The sequence below is a fragment of the Anarhichas minor genome, unplaced genomic scaffold (assembly GCF_050575085.1).
Source record: "Anarhichas minor isolate MPS153535 unplaced genomic scaffold, ASM5057508v1 ptg000025l, whole genome shotgun sequence".
Classification (NCBI taxonomy): Eukaryota; Metazoa; Chordata; class Actinopteri; order Perciformes; family Anarhichadidae; genus Anarhichas; species Anarhichas minor.
The window spans coordinates 9,917,289-9,936,616 of record NW_027466471.1 but is presented as its reverse complement, the minus strand read 5'-3'; the positions used below and the strand labels follow the sequence as shown (position 1 = coordinate 9,936,616).

Sequence of the window (19,328 nt, the reverse complement as noted above, 5' to 3'; positions counted from 1 at the left end):
TTGAGGGGTTCTGAGCCTGAGTGCCCCCAAATTTGGGGGCGTCGTGCTTTAATATGATGCAAAATGAATAACGTCTCTATGAGTAACATCAAGTGTGTGTGTGTGTGTGTGTGTGTGTGTGTGTGTGTGTGTGTGTGTGTGTGTCAGTTCATCAGTGCCAGTTGAGGGGCTTGGGTGGGCCAGCAATCTCTCCCCAGACATATTACACCCATAATGCATAAATGTGGCCGATGCCAACAGTCGGATCACTGCTGTCTTCCCCTTGTGCTTGGCTGTTCGGGGACTCATGGGAGACAAGTGTTGTGGCAACTGCAGTCATAGTTACGTTGAGTTTTGCCTGTTTGTTTTGTGTGAGTGAGAAAGAGCGAAAGAGAAAAAAAATGAGAGAGAGTGATAGAAACCATGAGGTGAATCAACAGGCAGAGAGCGACAGAGAGATAGATAGAGGAAGACGGTCGCATACGTCTGTGTGCCAACTACACCTCAGTAGATGCTCTGTGTATGAGCTGACCTCCCTGCCTCTGCCATGAGCCACAACATCAAATGGTCCCTACAGAGAGTTCACCAGCTTTCTGAATAAATACTGTGGAATAGCAGTTGTGGGAGATGTGGTCAAATGTACAACTCACAACGAGAGGAGAGGAGAGGAGACTTTAAATGTACCTAAAGACATAGACAGCATTGACGGGAGAAGAGAAGAGAGGGTCCCCCTCTTCTGTGGCAGACTGATGCCAAGACACCCTTTGGTGTGAGAGGAAAACATATCACAGAAATAAGGAAAGCAACATACACACAAAGTGACGGAGATAGTTGGTTATATATAGCTGTCCAAAATGGCAATCCCACCCTTAGTAGTTGTTATTGTCAAATACAAAGAAGACAACACGAACACAATGTGAATCTTAACTGAATGGGCACATGGTTAGAAAAGGAATCCGATGAATGAATACAAACAATGTTAAACAATGAGCACACAAGCTACAGTGCAGTGACAAGCATTGTGATGAATGCACCCTGTGGACTGTTTTGTTAGCATTGATTCCAGCTAATCAGCCTTCGGCTGATACAGTCCTGATTTAAGTACTCTCCATAGGAAAGAGACTGTGACACTGCAGAACATCTCTCTTCATTCTTATTATCTGCTTATCATTTTGTATACCATGTGTCTGACAGGAGGAGCCAACACTAACTTCTTAAGTCTATAGCCAGAGTGAGAGAAAGAGAGTATAGACAGTAGGCAGACAGTGGCCACAATTTCAGAATCTGATTTATTTGACAAGCACGTGTGCTCTTGCAGAATTTTTTTTTTTGCATGTCCTTAGATTTACTTACACAGATATAAAATAACAGCTAGTAAAGAGGATAACAACGCTGGACAAATGAAGGTTAGGAATGTAAACAAGTAGTAAAGAAAATAACTGTAAAAGGCGTTTATATAAGCATTATATAAGTATATTTAAAAAGTACCAATGAACAAAAAAATACCAAAAGTGCAAATAAATAAATACTGATAATTAAATGCTACAATTTCATTACCATTTTCAGTATTTACATTCTACCTACTGCCAACAATTTTGCATGACCAACAGCACTTCCACACCCGCTTGTATAGCTCTTTCATTTGCTCCAATTCTATTCATGGCCCTACTTTAGACATTAGCAATTAAACCAATGAGTGACCCCCAGGTTGCCCAACCACTGCTATAAGTCACCATAAAGCTAGAAAAGTAGCACATTAAGCAAGTAAATCAGTAAGCTTTCTGGCTAGTTAATCAAACTAAATTTGCAGTTTTCTCTATACTGAAACAGAAACAAGAGCATCAGCTGGCGCCAATTTACCAAGCAGAACGGTCCTGTGAAGAACAGAAAAGACCTCATCCTCATTATGCTATGGAGCTATAATGCTCTGTGAGATTAAAGGCTATAGTGACATCCATTCAAATTATCGTGGCGAACAAGCTAACGACATTCATTTTCATTAGCTTTGGTAATTGGCTAACAACAGGTGACAAGTAGAGCAGGAAATAAGATGCTCCCCAGTCCTTCATTCATTAGAGCCAATTACAGCACAGCTCGTTAATATTCTCCACCAATCACGCCAATTATATGGGAACTTAATTGTATTCTGCAAGACGGTGATTGGTTGATTAATGGAGGCCCCGCTGTTCTGATTCAATAGTAGCCAGTTAGAGAGCTGACCATCTGGACGCACTGGGTCACATATGAACCTTGTTAACTGAAGGGATGATTAAAGAGGGATGGGAGGAAGGAGGGAGGGAGAGAGGAATACATTTATTTTCTGTTCATCCATCTTCTTGTTCTGTCTCAGTGTTCTACACTTTTTTACATTAATACAGTGCAACATAGAAATTTAAAATCATGTATCACTACACTGTCATCGGCCGATGCTCTGCATCTCTGTTGTTATTTCTGCCAGGAGGATCATGCGATGAGTCGTGTGTGTGTTGGCGTCAGAGTGTGTTGAGTGAGTGAGTGAGTGAGTGAGTGAGTGAGCCCCTCTGTCCACGGCTATCTCGCATTCTGCTGCAACAAACTGCATAATATGTTGGGTGCCCTGTTATGGCTCCAATGCTCAAGGACATACTGCCATTAACTTCCTGCTGACTCCTCACTCACTACTGTTAACCGGTCCCTGGCCCGGTAGGAGCCGCTAGTGATTACACAGCTTAGTGCATCTGCGACCCCCCCCATCTCCGACTCTGCGGCCACAGTGGGGGGGGGGGATAACAGTATGTGGTGTGTTTAGCTAACAGCTAATGGAAATACTGCTGCATAGCTCTCCGCCGCTGCTCAGCGGCTCACTTTTATTGTTTTGGACGGTGTGTTTTAGCTAACCACAGATGGAACTACCAGTACACACACTACCTCACCACCATTCATCGGCTGAAGTTTGATTTTGTTTTTGGCAAGAATGTACGACGTGTCTTATACGATGGCTTCGAACTGATTGCCTGCATTAACTGCCGCTTGTTTTTGAGTTTAAATGAAGTGCGTTTTACGACACCTTACAGTTTACAATTTACACCTGACACCTAAAGGGGGATTAGCCAATTGGGATTACACAATACAGTAGTGGTCATTGCAGACACACCTGGTAGAGATCTGCACTCTACTGAGTATGCTCTTTCTAGTTTTTCCTGTCATTATGTTATCTGAAGTCTCGTTTTCAGCACCGGCTGAAAACAAGACTTCTTGTTTGCTGATATGAAGTGATAATGAGTAAAAAGAGTACATCTCAGTACCCCGACTGTTTACATATGTTAAAAAGTAACCCCTTGTGTACTGTAGCTCCGACGAGAACTTGTTTTATGCATCTCATAAATGTGTTGGTTTGGTTTGAACATTGAACAAATGGTCCATTAAAATAGCTGACTGCTGTCCAGCAGCTCTCTCCACCACACAACAGATGGTCTATAGCACTGTGATATTCTTTGGATCGCATTCAATCCTCACACACTCTATCTTCCATGTGCATTCACACACGCACACACAATGACAAAGACATCCACGCACTCAAACTCTCCCTCACGCATACACTTTTCACACTTCACGGTTTAAATGTGTGCAGTTGTGTCGACTAGCCACCGACTGATCTCTGCGAGATGCTGCCAAGTTGTTTCACAGTGACCACGGAATGTCATGAGTTGTCTCCACAGAGACATATGGACCGTGTCTCTCATTGCTGGCAAGCTCTTACTAAACAAAGCTTTTTCACTGCAATGAATGGCATGTTCAGTGGACTCACGGGTTATTTCAACTACATGATACAATTAGGTATACCTCTACCATTAAAAAATAAATAATTATATTAGTCAAATTACACAACAAATCGTCGTCTTCCTTGTTGAAATTCTTGTGAGTGCTATTATTGTGAAACAAACATGCATCACATCACAATGGTGTTCATCAATGAGTGAATGAGTGTCCACACGTCATATCGCATTATTTGTGAAGTAGATGATTATATTATTGTCACTCTTTCCTGGACTCAGACATGGACAAAACTGTATTCAAATTTAAACCACAATCAATACGAAATGAATTAATGATTAATATTGATTTTTCTTAATTGTTTTAAACTTAAAACAGTGTCAAAGAACAATTCTCTAGCAGTCAAGAAAGTTAAAGCTAGTTTTGTCCAGGTCTGCCCCGTCTACCTCTTGTTCTTGGACAGCTGCAGCTCACTGACGCTACGACGCTTCTTTTTCTTCTTCTTCAAGCGTAGCGGCGGCGCTTGAGTGATTGGAGTGATTAGCAGGGCGTCCAATAAGCAGTGAGACACTGCCTTCTCCGGAGGCCAAGGACTGCTCTGATAAGTTGTTCTGACAAGGCGATGACACATTGAGGAGGCAGAGGAGGAAAGGTACATCGTGACGGATCCAACGTGTCAATTGTGTAAAAAAAGATAGAAAGAGAAAAGGGTTTCAGAAGTAGTCAATTATAGCCTAAATATAGAGGGTGTTGGCAGGGAACACAGAAGTATACTTTCAGGGTGAAGCACACACACAACACTGGAACACTCTGTTTACCTCGCCCGCACCGGACTGCTGTGCTCAGGTTGTGTGTTTTGTGTGGGCTGTTTGGGAGCGCTGGGGGTGAGAGGAGGGGGGCAGGGGGCTGCTCTGGGCAGGAAGTCCAGAGGACTTGACAGGATCTCTCTCCTGTTTACAAATACGTAACCAAAGTGAAATTAAATTCCTCCACAGAAAATACTCAAACAAAATGATAAAAACATTGTTTCAGTAATTGTGGCAGATTGGTATCGTTCCTCCTAACAGTGACCTAATTTGTAGTTCTCGCAACACTTAAGTGGCACTGTACCTGACTGGTTTGGTAGAAAAAACATGATGACGTGTTGATATACGAGATAGACGAGTATTGACTTGAGCTGCAGAACTGAAGGGACACACATACAGACGCACAGATTGCACAGATAAGTGAAGCAATTTAATGACCTGTCACCGAAAAGTTTACTTCATGTGCATCAAGTATTTGAAGTGTTGCGCAGCACCTGTGTTGAGGAGAAAGGTCAAACCGAGTCTGCATGGCCTTTAGAGATTTGATAGCTTGTCTATATAATTTGTGGTCATCACCATCATCATCAGTGAAACGACCTCTGCACTCAGAGTTTTTTGAGTCTGTGCTGTCCTCTAGTGGTGTCACAGGGGAATTGCTAGACCAAGGCAGTACAAAGTAAAGAAAATGATAACAGTCAAATCCTTTTTTGGACCTATTATGCATTTTAGTGTAATGCTGTCAGCATTAATAGAACATCTCAAGCTCAATGTACCTTTCATCTGTGAGCTGTTGAAAGCCTGGTGGCTCTGGAACTGCACCATCTGAAGCAGCTGGCCTGAGGACAGGGCCAGGATCAGAAGAAGCCTCAGGTGCTTGGTTTTGAACTAATGAGGAGTCGCTACCTGGTGACAAGTTAAGTTCTTGAGCAGGCGATACACTAGAAACAGGTAAACAGGATGCTGGAGTGTGGGTACAAACAGGACTCGGTCCGAGAAAATGTGGGACGTGTGCTGGCATTAACATCGCATCAAGAGACGTGTTATTTGGCGTTTGGGTTTGACATGATTGTATTTGGCTTGGGATTGAACTAGTGTGCGTCAAAGGTACGTACATTGGAGCTAATGGATAGTTGATATTAGACAAATGGGTTGGGTGTACTTGATAAAACATGTTAAAAGAACTTGAATATGTCATTGGGATGGCAACTAAGTGAAGGGGTGTTGTAGATGAGGCATTGTTCTCTTGATGTTGAGTTTTTAAGAAGCTGCCAGGTTCAGAAACGAGGAAATAGTTGGGGATTGTAGCACCCTCCTCTGGCCATTGCTGATTGGCTGACGAGCCTGCCACCTGTGGCTGGTCAATGTGATCAGATGTGGACGTGGCTCCTGCATCATTCAGTCCACTGAAGGCTGAGCGTGAAACCTCTATTTGGTCAATGGATTGATGTGTTGGAGATCTGTCACTGGCAGATAACAGATAGCAGACCATAATAACACATAATAGTTTTTAGATGCATTTCAAATATATAGTTAGATTGAAGAAGGAGTTTGTTATAGTGGAGGTGTTAAAGTGATCAGTAAATGCTCTAATGTGAAAACCGTGTTATAGCTTGCAAAATCACAGTGTATTAAACTTCAGTTTGTAACACATCAAATGATTGGCCACATGTGTGAACACGCATGGTTAGTTAGTACCTGTGATTACATTAAAAAAAGCCTTTTCGTAAATGCTGTTTTATTTAAAAGTGACTGCCGTGTTGTGGGACAATTTAACATGACAGGTGGAGAGGTGTAAAAAAAGTGTCACAAGTTTAGATGATGATTTATACCATTTATACGTGACCTGCCCACTGTTTGTCTCAGATTCAGTGGGACAACTAGAAGAGTAAAGAGTGGAGGAACTAAGGAAGAAGGGGAGGATGGAAGGAAGGAAAGGGACACCAGAAACAGAAAGAAAGGAAGACAAGGAAAACACGTAATCATTTTATTAGCTACAGTATTAATAGTATTTTTTTTTAACTCAAAACACAGAAGATACATTTCAGCCACCAGACGTCCGGCTGTTTTCAAAATGCAACACCATTACAATCTCCAAGGAATTAACTATGATTAAATCTGCAGAGAGTAAACCTAGGGTTGAAATAAATGTAGAGGCACTGGAGACATATTTTACATAGCAAGGGCCTCAAAAAATACCGTTGCATTGCAAGCATTAATAGCATTTATACAGTCACTTTGCACACCATCAAAGCTGAACAACCTGCTCACTGAAAAGAGCCTTCCTGACTTGCCTTATACCATACAAATGTCTTTCAGCAGCGATCTGGTCGGTCTGTTTACATTCCAGCAGCATATCAAATAAGATATTGTTTTTTATATAATATACACGCAAGAAAGGTTGAATTCTCTTCCCACTTTTCGAATGACACCATATTTCAAGACACTTTTTTTCATGAAAAGCTTTTATATGGGTTTGAAGTGTCTCTCATGACATTACAACAGTCCAAATAAAACGAAGGGACATTCATAACTAATGCACTATCAGACAGACCAAAGCCAGATTTGCTATATTCAATAATCTCAGCAATAGCCTTCTTAATCCAAACCGCACACCTTCCCAGCAGTGCAGTGATGTAGTGCATTTGTAAAAAAACAAAAGTGGGACTGACAGTTTTGCATCTCTCTCATTAGCTGTATGCAGACTTCCATAATAGGCTGCAGGGTTTGCCTATTTACACATTTGAGATATCTGTATATCACATCATGTTTAATAAGAATGAACATAGACTGGGAGGTCCATTAAAATGTTGTCTGTCTTTTCTCACCACCGTGGGAACCGGTCCTGTTGGCTGCCTGCATCACAGCCAGCACATTACAATATACAGTATGGAGTCAGTGTATGTACTATGTATCTCTAGGAAAGACAATACATTAATGTAGTCGGAAGTCTGAGATAAGCAGAGATGCAGATTGACAACTGCATATTTTAATTTGTTCAGAGTATTTTATTAGATCCCATTTAATAAAAGAATCTGGATTACTTGTCTTCCAAATCCGTTAATGTGGAAAAAACACACAAATACGCTGGTGACACATTTTAAACTCAATACTTTATCCTAACTATCCAAATAAATGTTTTAGCTTTTATTAGTATGCAGATAGCCCTGGTTTCATGAAATCACTACCTTGTACACAGAGAGGAGCATACAAATGCTGTGACCAAACCCAAATTCATGTATAATGAGGTCAACACACTAATAAAAGTCAGTATTTACGCAGCAGTATACCTTTATGGCTGGAGTCAGTGGAGTGGCCGAGCACGTAAGCAGCACTTCATTAAAAGGTCTGAATGAGGCCAGCGCAGTACAGCCACATAAAGAAACAGTAAAGGACAAGCCCACACACACACACACACACACACACACACACACACACACACACACACTAACACACACATACACAAAGAAACTCCACTAGTTCCTTTACAAGCTTTCACTCCAGTATTGTTTGATTTATTTCCTTTATTTCCACAAGTCCATACGCTTTTATCCCTTCAGCAGTCAGAGTCATGAACCACCACCTCCACAAGTCAAACTGATATAGTGCACACATACACAGGCAGACAATCAAACCCGCAAACACACACACACACACACGCAGAGAAACTCCACCAGTTCCTTTGCAAGCGTTCACTCCAGTATTATTTGCTCTATTTCCTTTATTTCCACAAGTCCATAAGCATTTATCCCTTCAGCAGTCAAAGTCATGTACCACCACCTCCAGATGTCAAACCAATGTAGTGCACACATACACAGGCAGACAATCAAACACACACACACACACACACACACACACACACACACACAGTCGACTGGTTTACTGGACATTGAGGGTGCGAGCAGACACTCCGTGGTGCCAGTCTCTCAGCTCGTTGTACTTAGGACCAATCACCATCCGAGTGGTGGCCTTGTCCGCTCTGCCATCACCAGAAGAGGGAGAAAAGAAGAGAAAAAACACCAAACGAGAGAGAAAATAAGGATTTAGGAAAAGTAGGGTAGATGCCCTGCAGTCTGCGATGAGATACAATGTAAGCCATGCCACAAGGAAAGCCTGATGATACGGAAAGGGCTGTTGGCACAAACAAGAAGCTGATAATAAACAGGAAAGGTATTGATGGGGTGGAAATGTGCAGCGTGTACCGTTTAGCTGTTGAATGAGAAAGTTTGAGACCTGGCCGCCATGCTGAAAACAGTTGAGGCCAAACAAAGTAAAAGTTCTCATTTTACAGCTAAATTGTTAAAATGTGTTTCTGAAAACATTTGAGGCGAGAAAATGGCAATACAGAATCTGGATTCATATTTGATCAGAGTTCACAAGCTTCATCTAATTGACAGCTGCTTAAGAGACTCCTTCGACAGATTATCTGTCCCATGTACTACTGTCAGGATATAGTGGCAGCAAATGTTAAAAGTGATCTTTACAATAGTGACCAACTGCAGCTTTACCTCCTGTGTCGTGAGGTCTCAATGCAGCCCACGGATCATGGCCAGGATGGACTGAAATGATGAATTAATTCAACCGTGACAACAACAACACCCACGGACAGCGGGATTGTCAGCATGTTAACACAAGTGATCACAGACACTCGCCGATCACGTGTATCGCCACAAACCAGCAAGAGCAATGGACAGCCAATGGACCACTCACATCACACGGACCACAAGACCAACAGTCCAGCCATGATTGTCAACAACACGATCACAGATCATGACATGCGGCACTGCAAGGCTGTCACGTCCACAAGTAAATGCACAAACAACCAGTAGTAGCACACGGACAAAAATCTCATGAAGTTACATGTTGATCGGCAAGGACAGGTGAAAACACTGTCAGCTACCAGCTTTCAGCAATCTCAGAGGGGAATTTAATTACAACTGCATTCTGAACTTATTGGTGCGATTAAAAATGGACATACTGTACAGTGCACAGGGATCTGGCTTTCGACTTAATGGCTCAAATGTGATCCCTTCTTTGCCGTCTAGACAGGAAGAGGCCACACAGCATCAGTAGAATTGCCGGGCTGTGCCACAGAGATCTGCGGTCACATTTCCTGTTGCTCTATGTATGTAAACGTGGCCTTTATGTGTTGGAGGCTACCAACTGAGTGGGTTAAAACAAATGACTAAATGAAATGTATTGTTATTCCACACAATGCACTTATTCATACAAATAACAATAACAAAAAACTGATGACGGGGAGTCTGGGGCTATTAAAACCCCAGTAAGCAGTTTCATTGCACTTACTTTGTCTTCTTGGCTGCATCGGTTTCCTCCTCTTGAGCTAAAAGGGAAAGAATAGAAAGTCCATAAAAGAAAATAATAAGCTTTCGATTTAGAAAGAAAACGGTACACAGTCAGCATCGTGATGTTGCAATGTTTGTCAGCCCTATGTATGGAGGTCGCCCGGTGTTCAGATGTGCCGCTTCATTAGCTCAGGTGCACTAACAAAAGACGGGGTAATGACTATGCAAACGTCGTGACCGTGTGCACTTCAGTGAGTAACGTACCACGCTCGGTACCGGTGATCTGAGCCAGAATCCTGAAAGACCTGGACTGGGTTGTCCCGCTGCGTGGGCGCCAGTCCTCTGTGTCCTCCATTATGCGCTTCCTGCTGGCATCAGCATGAGTGGGCACATGGTAAAAATGGATGTCTGTGTCCACAATGTGTTTCCTGGGAACTCTGGAAGGACAGGGTATAGAACAGGATGGATGGCATCAGCAAATATACTTTACATTTTACATCCTCCCTCTCATATAAATGATCAAAGTTATAGAGATGTAGACTGACGTCATTGCCCTGAAGGCATTATAGCATACGAACGCGAAAAGTTTAATATTGCAGGATCCAATAAACCATTTTGTACTGCTAGACGTACTACTTTGAGTAAGTAGCTCTTTCCATCAGAGCATGTTGTCAGACAAAGCCATGTTTAGTCTGGTTTAGGTTTGGTGGTTAATTTCAATCAAGGATTTAAACTGATGTACAGTACATGTATTAGCATTATTTCACACAGTTAGAGGAATGGAATAACTGTTTAGACTGCAGGTTACATGAGGTGGCAATGTGGCACACTGTAAACAAATTCACCTACAATTTGTGCCTATTAGACAACAAAGGGGGTAAAAAACACACCGCACTTTGTTAAATATATTTGGTGTCTAGGTCTGAACCAATCTGATACCTTGGTGGCTGGGGTTTTCTGAAAAAAACATTGACAGAGAAAAGCAGGAAAGAAGAAAACAGAAATAGACTGAATAGAAGCGGGAAAAATAAAACAGCAACGTTCACAGTTATGAAGACACAATCTGAAAAGACTTACTTCAAAATACTGTGAGGTCCACTGAAGGGGAATAAAGTAGAGGAGGAAGAGATACAAGTATGAAGAATGAATTCAATTATTTTAAAAATAATAATCAAAAGGAAGTGTTAAAAGCAGGCAGTAGAAGGCAGAAGAATGAGAAAAGAAAAAGAAAAACATATGAGCCACAACTACCAATGCATGCAAAACATAGAGTCAAAATATCCACGGAGACATTTGATCGGATCACCAGTTTCTAAATACAAGTGAGTTCTATTTTCAACCACATGGTGGTACTGCTGGATCGTCTGGGTTTCTACGGAAGTATAGTCATTCAAAATTGGACTGTTTGGACAGTAAACATGGTAATGAAAAACATGATGATATTTCTTTTTCTTTAAGTTGTTGTTTGTGTTTCTAAAAACGTATGAACAGTAAATGTATGTAAATCTACAGTTGTGCTTGGCCCATTACTAATTGGCTACACACACACACACACACACACACACACACACACACACCAACACACTCACCTAGCACACTGATGATGAACACATTCTTGTCACAGCAGCAGCTATGTGGGTGTGGGTGTGTTGACGGCTCTATGTGAGCTTGGTCACACACTTACAGTTATACAGTGTCTGACAGTGTGTGTGTGTGCGTGTGTGTGTGCCACTCTGTCAAAATATTTTTTGGGTGATTTACAGTAAAACATACCGTAGCCTCAGCATGTTTCCCACACAAAATTTGAATTACCTGAATGTATGTGTGCTGCAGTTCTTGCTCAATTTAAACATGAAAATAAACCAACTGAATGATAAAACATTGCTATAATCAATCATTCTCTGCAGTAAAATCATAAACAAATGCATGCAGATGCCACAATAAAGTAGACACACAGGTACAGAGAGAGGTGCAAGAGTAAAAAAAAAAGGCAGGCTGACAAACACTAATAACCTGGCATGCTTTAGAGACTAACTTTGTGACTTGAGAAGATGCCGCAGTCTGCAAAGCAGAAAATAAGGGTTGAAAGGAAGGGAGAAAGACAGAGTATTGACACATCCAAATTATTGCCAATTTACAGTAAAAACATGTCGTCTTTCACAAAATCCCCTCTGAAACGAACCACACAGCTCTTTTACAGTACAGCATGCAAACAGGCAAGCACGACGCAAGTACGGACACACATACTGTCTCACATTGTCACCTCAGCAATAGATTAAAAGGAATGAATGCATTAACTGACACTGGAATAAACCAACTGCATCAACCTGAACCTGTATGTTGATGTATGCTGTAGATGACAGTTACTTAACTACTGTAGTTGTTGAACAGTCACTGGGAATAAAAGCAAAGAGGATGTAAAAAAAATAAATGAGAAGAACATTGAGATAGAATTAAGTGAGGAAAGCAAGTTAAAGTCATAAAAATACTAAAGACAGATCCAGATCTTGCCTTATTAAAGTATCCCATGCTATTAAATGACATCTTGGGGAAAGCTATGTACTCAACTGAAAGGCAGCTTGTGCGTGTGTGTGTGTGTGTGTGTGACCACAGCTGCATGGTGTAAGGTTATATTGTGTAGATCACTGGTGTCTGCCGAGTGTCACAGAAAGAGAAACCACTGATCCTTTTCTCAGTGTTGCCCACAGAAAAGAGTGCAGAAAGAAGAGGAAAGGAGTATGCAACAAATCAAAAACATCCATATCTTGTTTTGTTTTGAGGTGAATCTCTAAAAGAATGAATGAACAAGTGAATGAAAATGTGGCGTGAAGTGTGTTAGTCTGTGAAGAGAAAATCTACGTGGATTCAGGGCTGAAACCTTTATTGACTGACTGATTTGCTGCAAGAGCAAAGAGAATGCCACACAGCACCAACGCAGGCTATATATACACAGCTTATAGAATCACAGCATAGCCATACTCACTATGCCTCCTGAGAGAGGAGAGTCGGGTTGAGACAGAAACATAGAAGATGAAGGTGGGAATGATGTAAAGAGAGGCGCTGAGTAGAAAGTATTAGCTGTGTTATTTTCAAGTGCTAGTAACCATTGATGTGTTTTACATGTGGTGCTGCCTTCAAACACCTGACGTCGATACAAGATACAGTAGAAGAGGTGTACTTTCACTAAGAAAAGTTTCTTTAAGTAAAATATCTTGAATGCTTTTTGAAAAAATGAAAGTAAAAATGCCCTTACAAACAAACTGGAGTGGGAGGGTGAGTACTTTTTGATTTGTTTCATGGCAATAATTGATATGTGTTAATATGAGTACATATCCAGCCATCTTGCCAAGGATAATTTACTCCGTCCATTCACATTCATAGTGATTTCAATTGTCATCTTTTCTACAATTTTAAGTAAACTGTATGTTGAAATCCTACATTTCAACCTAGAAAAAAAGTTATGTTTCAGTATGTTCCATTATTTTACTGGACTGCTAAAAGCTCCTTCAAAGTACATCAACTATCCAGTTTTCCAGTACAAGAAGCTAGCTATTAAAACTCTTTCAGTGGAGAATTTCCCTTCTCAAGTTAACAAATGGTACATTAGCCCACTTTAGTTTGCTTACATATCAGTGTTTCCAGACTGGTACAGTAGTAATAGAAGTTCTCTAACATGACGTTGTACTCAAATAACTGACAGTATTTCTGTTTGGGGATTTCTGCCTTCAGTTATCAAGCTCCTCTTTTGTGGAACCAGCTTCCCGTTTCAGTCCGGGGGGCAGACACACTCACCACATTTAAGAGTAGGCTTAAGACTTTCCTCTTTGATAGTGCTTATAGTTAGGGCTGGCTCTGGCTTGCCTTGGACCGGCCCTTAGACAAACTGGTATAGGCAAAAACTACAGGGGGACTTCCTTAGGATACACTGAGCACCTCTCTCCTCCTCTTCTTCACCTCTGTCTGTATGCATTGATGTCCCATTAATGCTCATAACTAACTTTAAGCACAAATACTCTTCCCAGGAGTATTTGTGCTTTCTCGCCTCACAGGTTACCATGACCGCAGTTTTATCTGGACACTGGTCCTTCAACCATCCATGGCCCTGCTGACACCTACTACGATCTTCATTATTAACCCTATTACCGATACCATTAATGCACAGTACTCATTTTGTCTCTTCCCCGGAGTCCTTGTGCTTTCTCTCCTCACAGGTTTCCATGGAGCATGGTTTCATCTGGACCCTGGTCCTTCCTCCTACCATGGCCCTGCTGACTCCAACTGCTAATATCACTTTTATTATTACTCTCATTACTATTTCATATTACCGATACCATTAATGCACATTATTGACCTACTTATTCACCAGAGTCTCTGTGCTTTCTCGCCTCACAGGTTCCTGTGTATGCGGGTTATACCTGGACCAGGTCTTGCCTCCTGCCGTGGTTCTGTCATACATTGAATGTGCTGTAATTACATTGAAAGTGTTGTAATTCACTATCCTGTTCTACACATGACATCTATTGCACTTCTGTCCATCCTGGGAGAGGGATCCCTCCTCTATTGCTCTCCCACAGGTTTCTTCCTCTTTTCTCCCCGTTAAAGGTTTTTTTTTGGGGGGAGTTTTTCCTGTTCCGATGTGAGGGTCCCGGGACAGAGGATGTCGTATGTGTACAGATTGTAAAGCCCTCTGAGGCAAATTTGTGATTCGTGATTTTGGTCTATACAAAAATAAATTGAATTGAATTGAATTGAATTGAATTTGGTTGGTAAATGGCAACCAAACCAGCAACATATTGCCACACTACAATACAAACTCACAAACAGAGGCACCCTAATTAGACTTGGCTTGCTCAACTCAACCCCGAGCATCTCACGACAATGTGCAGTTAAGTATTTTGATCTGTTTTTTAATGTTTTCTCCTCTAAACAAAACACCAAACAGACATGCGAGTCTGATTTAATGATGTGGAAGAACTTTGAAAAGATTTCCAGATTTCAAGCTGGAGTCTGGCGAGCATGACCAGCAAACTGCACGGAATAAACTATTTTGAGTCAGGGTCATAAACTTCGACATAAGCTTAGAAAAACACCAACAATTCTATAGTAGACCTTTGACAGGCTAAGGGATGTCTCATCTCCCATTTGAGAACTTGACCAGAACCAAGACGCAGAAAGTCGGAGGTAGATGAAATGCAGAGAAGTGATTCATTTGCTTGATTGGCTGGAGAGAACGCCACTCACCCATTTAACTGCAAAGGCAAGGCTCCACCCTGACTCTCCAATAGGCCCCTCCTCTGCCCCATGGCCACCTCACATGCGTTCTCAGTGGAGTAGAGGTTGATGGGTGTGTTATACACTGATGGCTGGGGCGCAACGAGGACAGGGGGGGAAGGGGAGGAAGAGGATGGGTAAGAGACAGGAGGTGGAGGAGGAGGAAAAGGACTGGTGTTGCAGGAGGCGGGAGTGAAGGCAGAGGATGGGGATGGGATGAAGGGAGGGTATTCGCTCTCTGGCGCACAGCCCCAGTAAGGTCTGGGGGCTTTATTGTAGCCGACGGTGGAGGGGCTGGACGAGTGAGGGTGGGGATGGGGTGGTGAAGGGGGATGGGTGACGGCCACTGGTTTTATGATGTCTGATCTCTCGTCCTAGCGGCATTAGAGAAGAGCATGCAAACAAAAAACAAATCACAACACAAAACACACGATACTGATGCCTCTCAGGTTATGTTTTTGTGTTCGTCCCTCTGACTTTATGCAGTATAAAGCTTATGATCCGTCTATCTAATAAGGTTTCAGTTAATTTAGAAATAGCTGGGGAAAAAATCAATTAGAATAGACCCTGTAAATGTGTTTTAAGAGTTTTCTGGGGATAGCGAGGCATCAGTATACTTAACTGTCATTTAAAATAAAAAAATGAATGTAGCAACATTCGAAAAAACATACCTACTTAAATCAAGACAAAGGTTGCATGCAGCAAAATAATTGTGTATGGCATCGTTTCAGAAGGGTTTAGGTAGTCAAGAAAAGTATTTAGAGCACTTAGTACCCCAGGTGAATTATTCATTTTTTCTTTTGATGTAGTCATACTGTCATGGATCAATCAATAATTAAATAACTTTTCATGTCACAGGTTTATTTTTACCGTTGCATAGTAACCCCAAAGTTGGTCGATTACAAAACAATTACATTTTCTAAACGAACAAAAACACATAAAATTAGTTTTGGACAAGTTATCCCAACATCTTATTAAACTATAGAAAGTATAGATTCAAAAAATATATTTTTTGAATTTATCTATCAAGCTACAATCACATTTTTCATCTGGAGTACCTTGCGTTAATTAAACGGTAACATTTCATGACTTTTTTTTGTATCTGTAAATAGACATGCCATGCTTTCTAATGTGTATAATCTTCTGTTTTGTCAGCAGGCGTACCTTTGGTGCCACAGGAGGAGGTTTAGGAACCCTGGAGGCCCTGGAGAGAGGGAGGAATAAGGGAAAGAGAAAGTGCATAAGTTATAATTCCACAATTAATTTTCATTTTAAAATAGGTTAAAGTGATTGTCAGCGAACACCATGGCGGTAAAATAAATGTTACGATCAGAGGTTGCGAGAAACTGTGGTTATGGTGAATTGTGACTAAACCTGAGCTGTTAGCATGGAAACCAACAAGGAGAGATTTCTGTCATCAGCTATGACACAATCCAAAAGAGTCTCACTGTCTTTTGTGACTATGAAATTTAAGTTGCTAGGGCTGAAAACTTGTGACCTCTTTCAATGTATGTGTGCTTTTGAAAGCAGCTGTTTTTAGTCTATAAAGGCCCGTATCAATCTGACACTCTTGGTCTTTGATACTCTTGATGCCATGAGCTCCTTTAAAAGGTCATCTGAGGAACAGGCCCGTTACACACTGTTAAATTAACTCAGAAGGGACATCAGCTCAGCACCTCATCCTAACACAGATCATTGCTCATCTGTTTACAGTGCTGTTTAGTTGACCCGTCTGGTTTAGGAGGATATTGATGCAATAGGACATTACATCACTGATGCAAAGTTAACTAAAACAACTATTTACAGCAGTTATGGATCAATATTCACTCTTTTGAACACTTGATATAAGTCATATTAATTATTTAAGAGTGAATTTCCTCACTAACAGCTTCATAGGTTACACACATGGGACAAATGAATGTAACTGTTGCAGTGCATCACAACTTTATTGAGCAAGAAGATACACGAGTTAACGTAAATCAAAAGGTTAAGTAAGCTGTCCAGTAACCGAAGACCTGTCAATCTTAGCAGCCCTGCATTCCTTCCAGAGCGGCCCTTCTAGAAACTTCCAGAGGGAGGTTCATGTCCTTCACCTCTGTAAATTTGAACCGACAGCCTTGTAGTAGCTGGAAACACATCAGTCGATACAGCTACTCATATGTTTGGCCTTTTCCTCCCTGTTTCTTGTTCCTCAGTAGTTTGCCAACAGCGTATTGCCATCCGATCTCATAGACATGAGATGTGAGGATCTTAAATTATATTTAAACACCAGAAGCAAAAAGGACATCAGGTCAGGAAATAGTTTAACAGTTCAAATCATATTTAAAGCAACTATCAAACTTGTGTATAAAGAAAGTGTAAGAACGTACAGTTGGAGGAGAGAAATGTGAACAGGTCTGAGCTAAACATCTGTAAGACATTACATTACATTAGTCATTTAGCTTTAGACGCTTTTATCCAAAGCGACTTACAGTTCAGCTTCTAGAGCCTTTCCTCCCTCAAGGGTACTGCCTCCAATAAGGTTTACCGATGAAATACTGTGGATGTTTAGAGAACTCGATTTGTGGTTATATGGTTTGACACTCAAAGTAAAGAAGGAGAGCTGTGAATGCTGTCTTGTGTTGAGACGTTCCTGTTATCATTTAATGCAATACACCTCATCTGTTTTTTGTCTGAGTAAGACCTTGTCAGCAGTATGCCTGGGCCGTGGGTCTCCCTGGATGCACTATAGTGTGTAGATAGTCCAACAAGTCCAACCAGTGCAACACCAAAGTATCCATCGACATCAAAGCTGATCTGAGGACAGCAATGACCACACTTGTGCTACATGGACGGCGATATAAGCCACAGTAATATCAGTGGTATATGCATAAAACATATTTTTTAAAGAAATGTAACAACCACCTCACTCATGGTTAAAACTATAAACCAGCACAAATCAGCCGATATCAATTTCCAAAAATCCAGTATAGGTCGGTAAGTAGGAATTGATAAAACATGATTTGATAAAAGTGCTCACGCAGCATTGTTTGTGCACTGTACACATTAAAACAGCAGTGTCCAAATTTGTTTTTTCCAATTCATTTTTTTTAATTGTCCAAAATAAAGATATGTGCATATGGGGCTTCTGCTGGGTGCTGATATTCCTTATAGAAGAGGAGCAACACGACCTTGCACCGCTTCAAACACTTTGCCACAGGAATGTTTCTCCATAGCTCAAATGTGTGAGGGTCAGGGAGTAAGTGGATGCAGTAAAGACACTGAAAGTGTGACGGTGACAAACGTGACATTTCATATGGAAACATCTGCTGGGCTGTACGTGTGCACTGTATGCGTTTGTTCTTCCCACCAACAGTTTAATTCCTTTCCATTATCCAAACCACTTATCCTATTCAGGGTCGCGGGAGCTGATCCCAGCTACAGTTTAATTTAATATACAATTAAAGCCGGAATAAAACAGGTTTCTGTTCTCCGTGTTTGTAGCCTTGCATGTTTCATGTTAACTGTCAGGCTCTACTTGTCTGTTTTTCTTTAACTATGTTTCCTGGTCGTGGAAGTTTTATATCATATAACAGAGTGATCGGTCTGTTAAAGTTTTTCCCCAGCAATTCTTTAAGGCGACAGACATTCTGATTTTGCTTTGATACCTTACCACATATCCGAGTGCATGTGGTGGCTACAGTGGTGGAGCTTAAACATATCTCCAGATTATGTCAAGTATAAGCAAGGACGTACTGGGACTGAAATTCGGCCCGGGAATGGGGAGGCCTTTTATGTGTGAGCGTCTGCAGGCGCGAGCAGAACATTTTTCTTCAGTCGGGAGTCTTCCCAAAATTCCTGATGGCCAGTCTGCCCCTGAGTATTAGTCATTTACGGTGATATTTATTCTTTCCTTTGAATATTGGTCAACAGGATTTGTGCGGGCATACACGTATTTTGTATGTTCTTTTAGTTTCTTGATTTTTTATGTTTTCCTAACAAATTGTTTTATGGGAAATACATAAGCTTTTACATAACCCTGACAGCATGCTTTTATGGGATATTACAATTTCTCAGTTCTGTTTCCACTCATTTGTAATTTGAAGGGAATGAACAAAACAGCAGGATATCTTACAAAATAATGCCCTCCAGCCCTGCAGTAAAGACTGTATGATGTAAAACGGTTGAGTATGTGATAAAACAGCATTTAATATTTGACCGCATTTTGTGTGGTCTT

At 41.2% G+C, this 19,328-nt stretch overlaps 1 protein-coding gene across 1 annotated transcript in view; it reads right to left on the bottom strand.

Annotated features, from left to right (window-relative positions):
- Nucleotides 1–19,328, bottom strand: part of pdlim5a (PDZ and LIM domain 5a) — a 55,192-nt gene that overhangs the window by 10,215 nt on the left and 25,649 nt on the right. Inside the window, exons 4-7 of the mRNA XM_076099700.1 lie at nt 16,277–16,316; nt 15,083–15,486; nt 10,089–10,278; nt 9,843–9,868 (exon numbers count right to left, since the gene is read on the bottom strand). Of these exons, the coding sequence (XP_075955815.1) occupies nt 9,843–9,868; nt 10,089–10,278; nt 15,083–15,486; nt 16,277–16,316 (660 nt within the window). The remainder of the gene's footprint in view (nt 1–9,842; nt 9,869–10,088; nt 10,279–15,082; nt 15,487–16,276; nt 16,317–19,328) is intronic.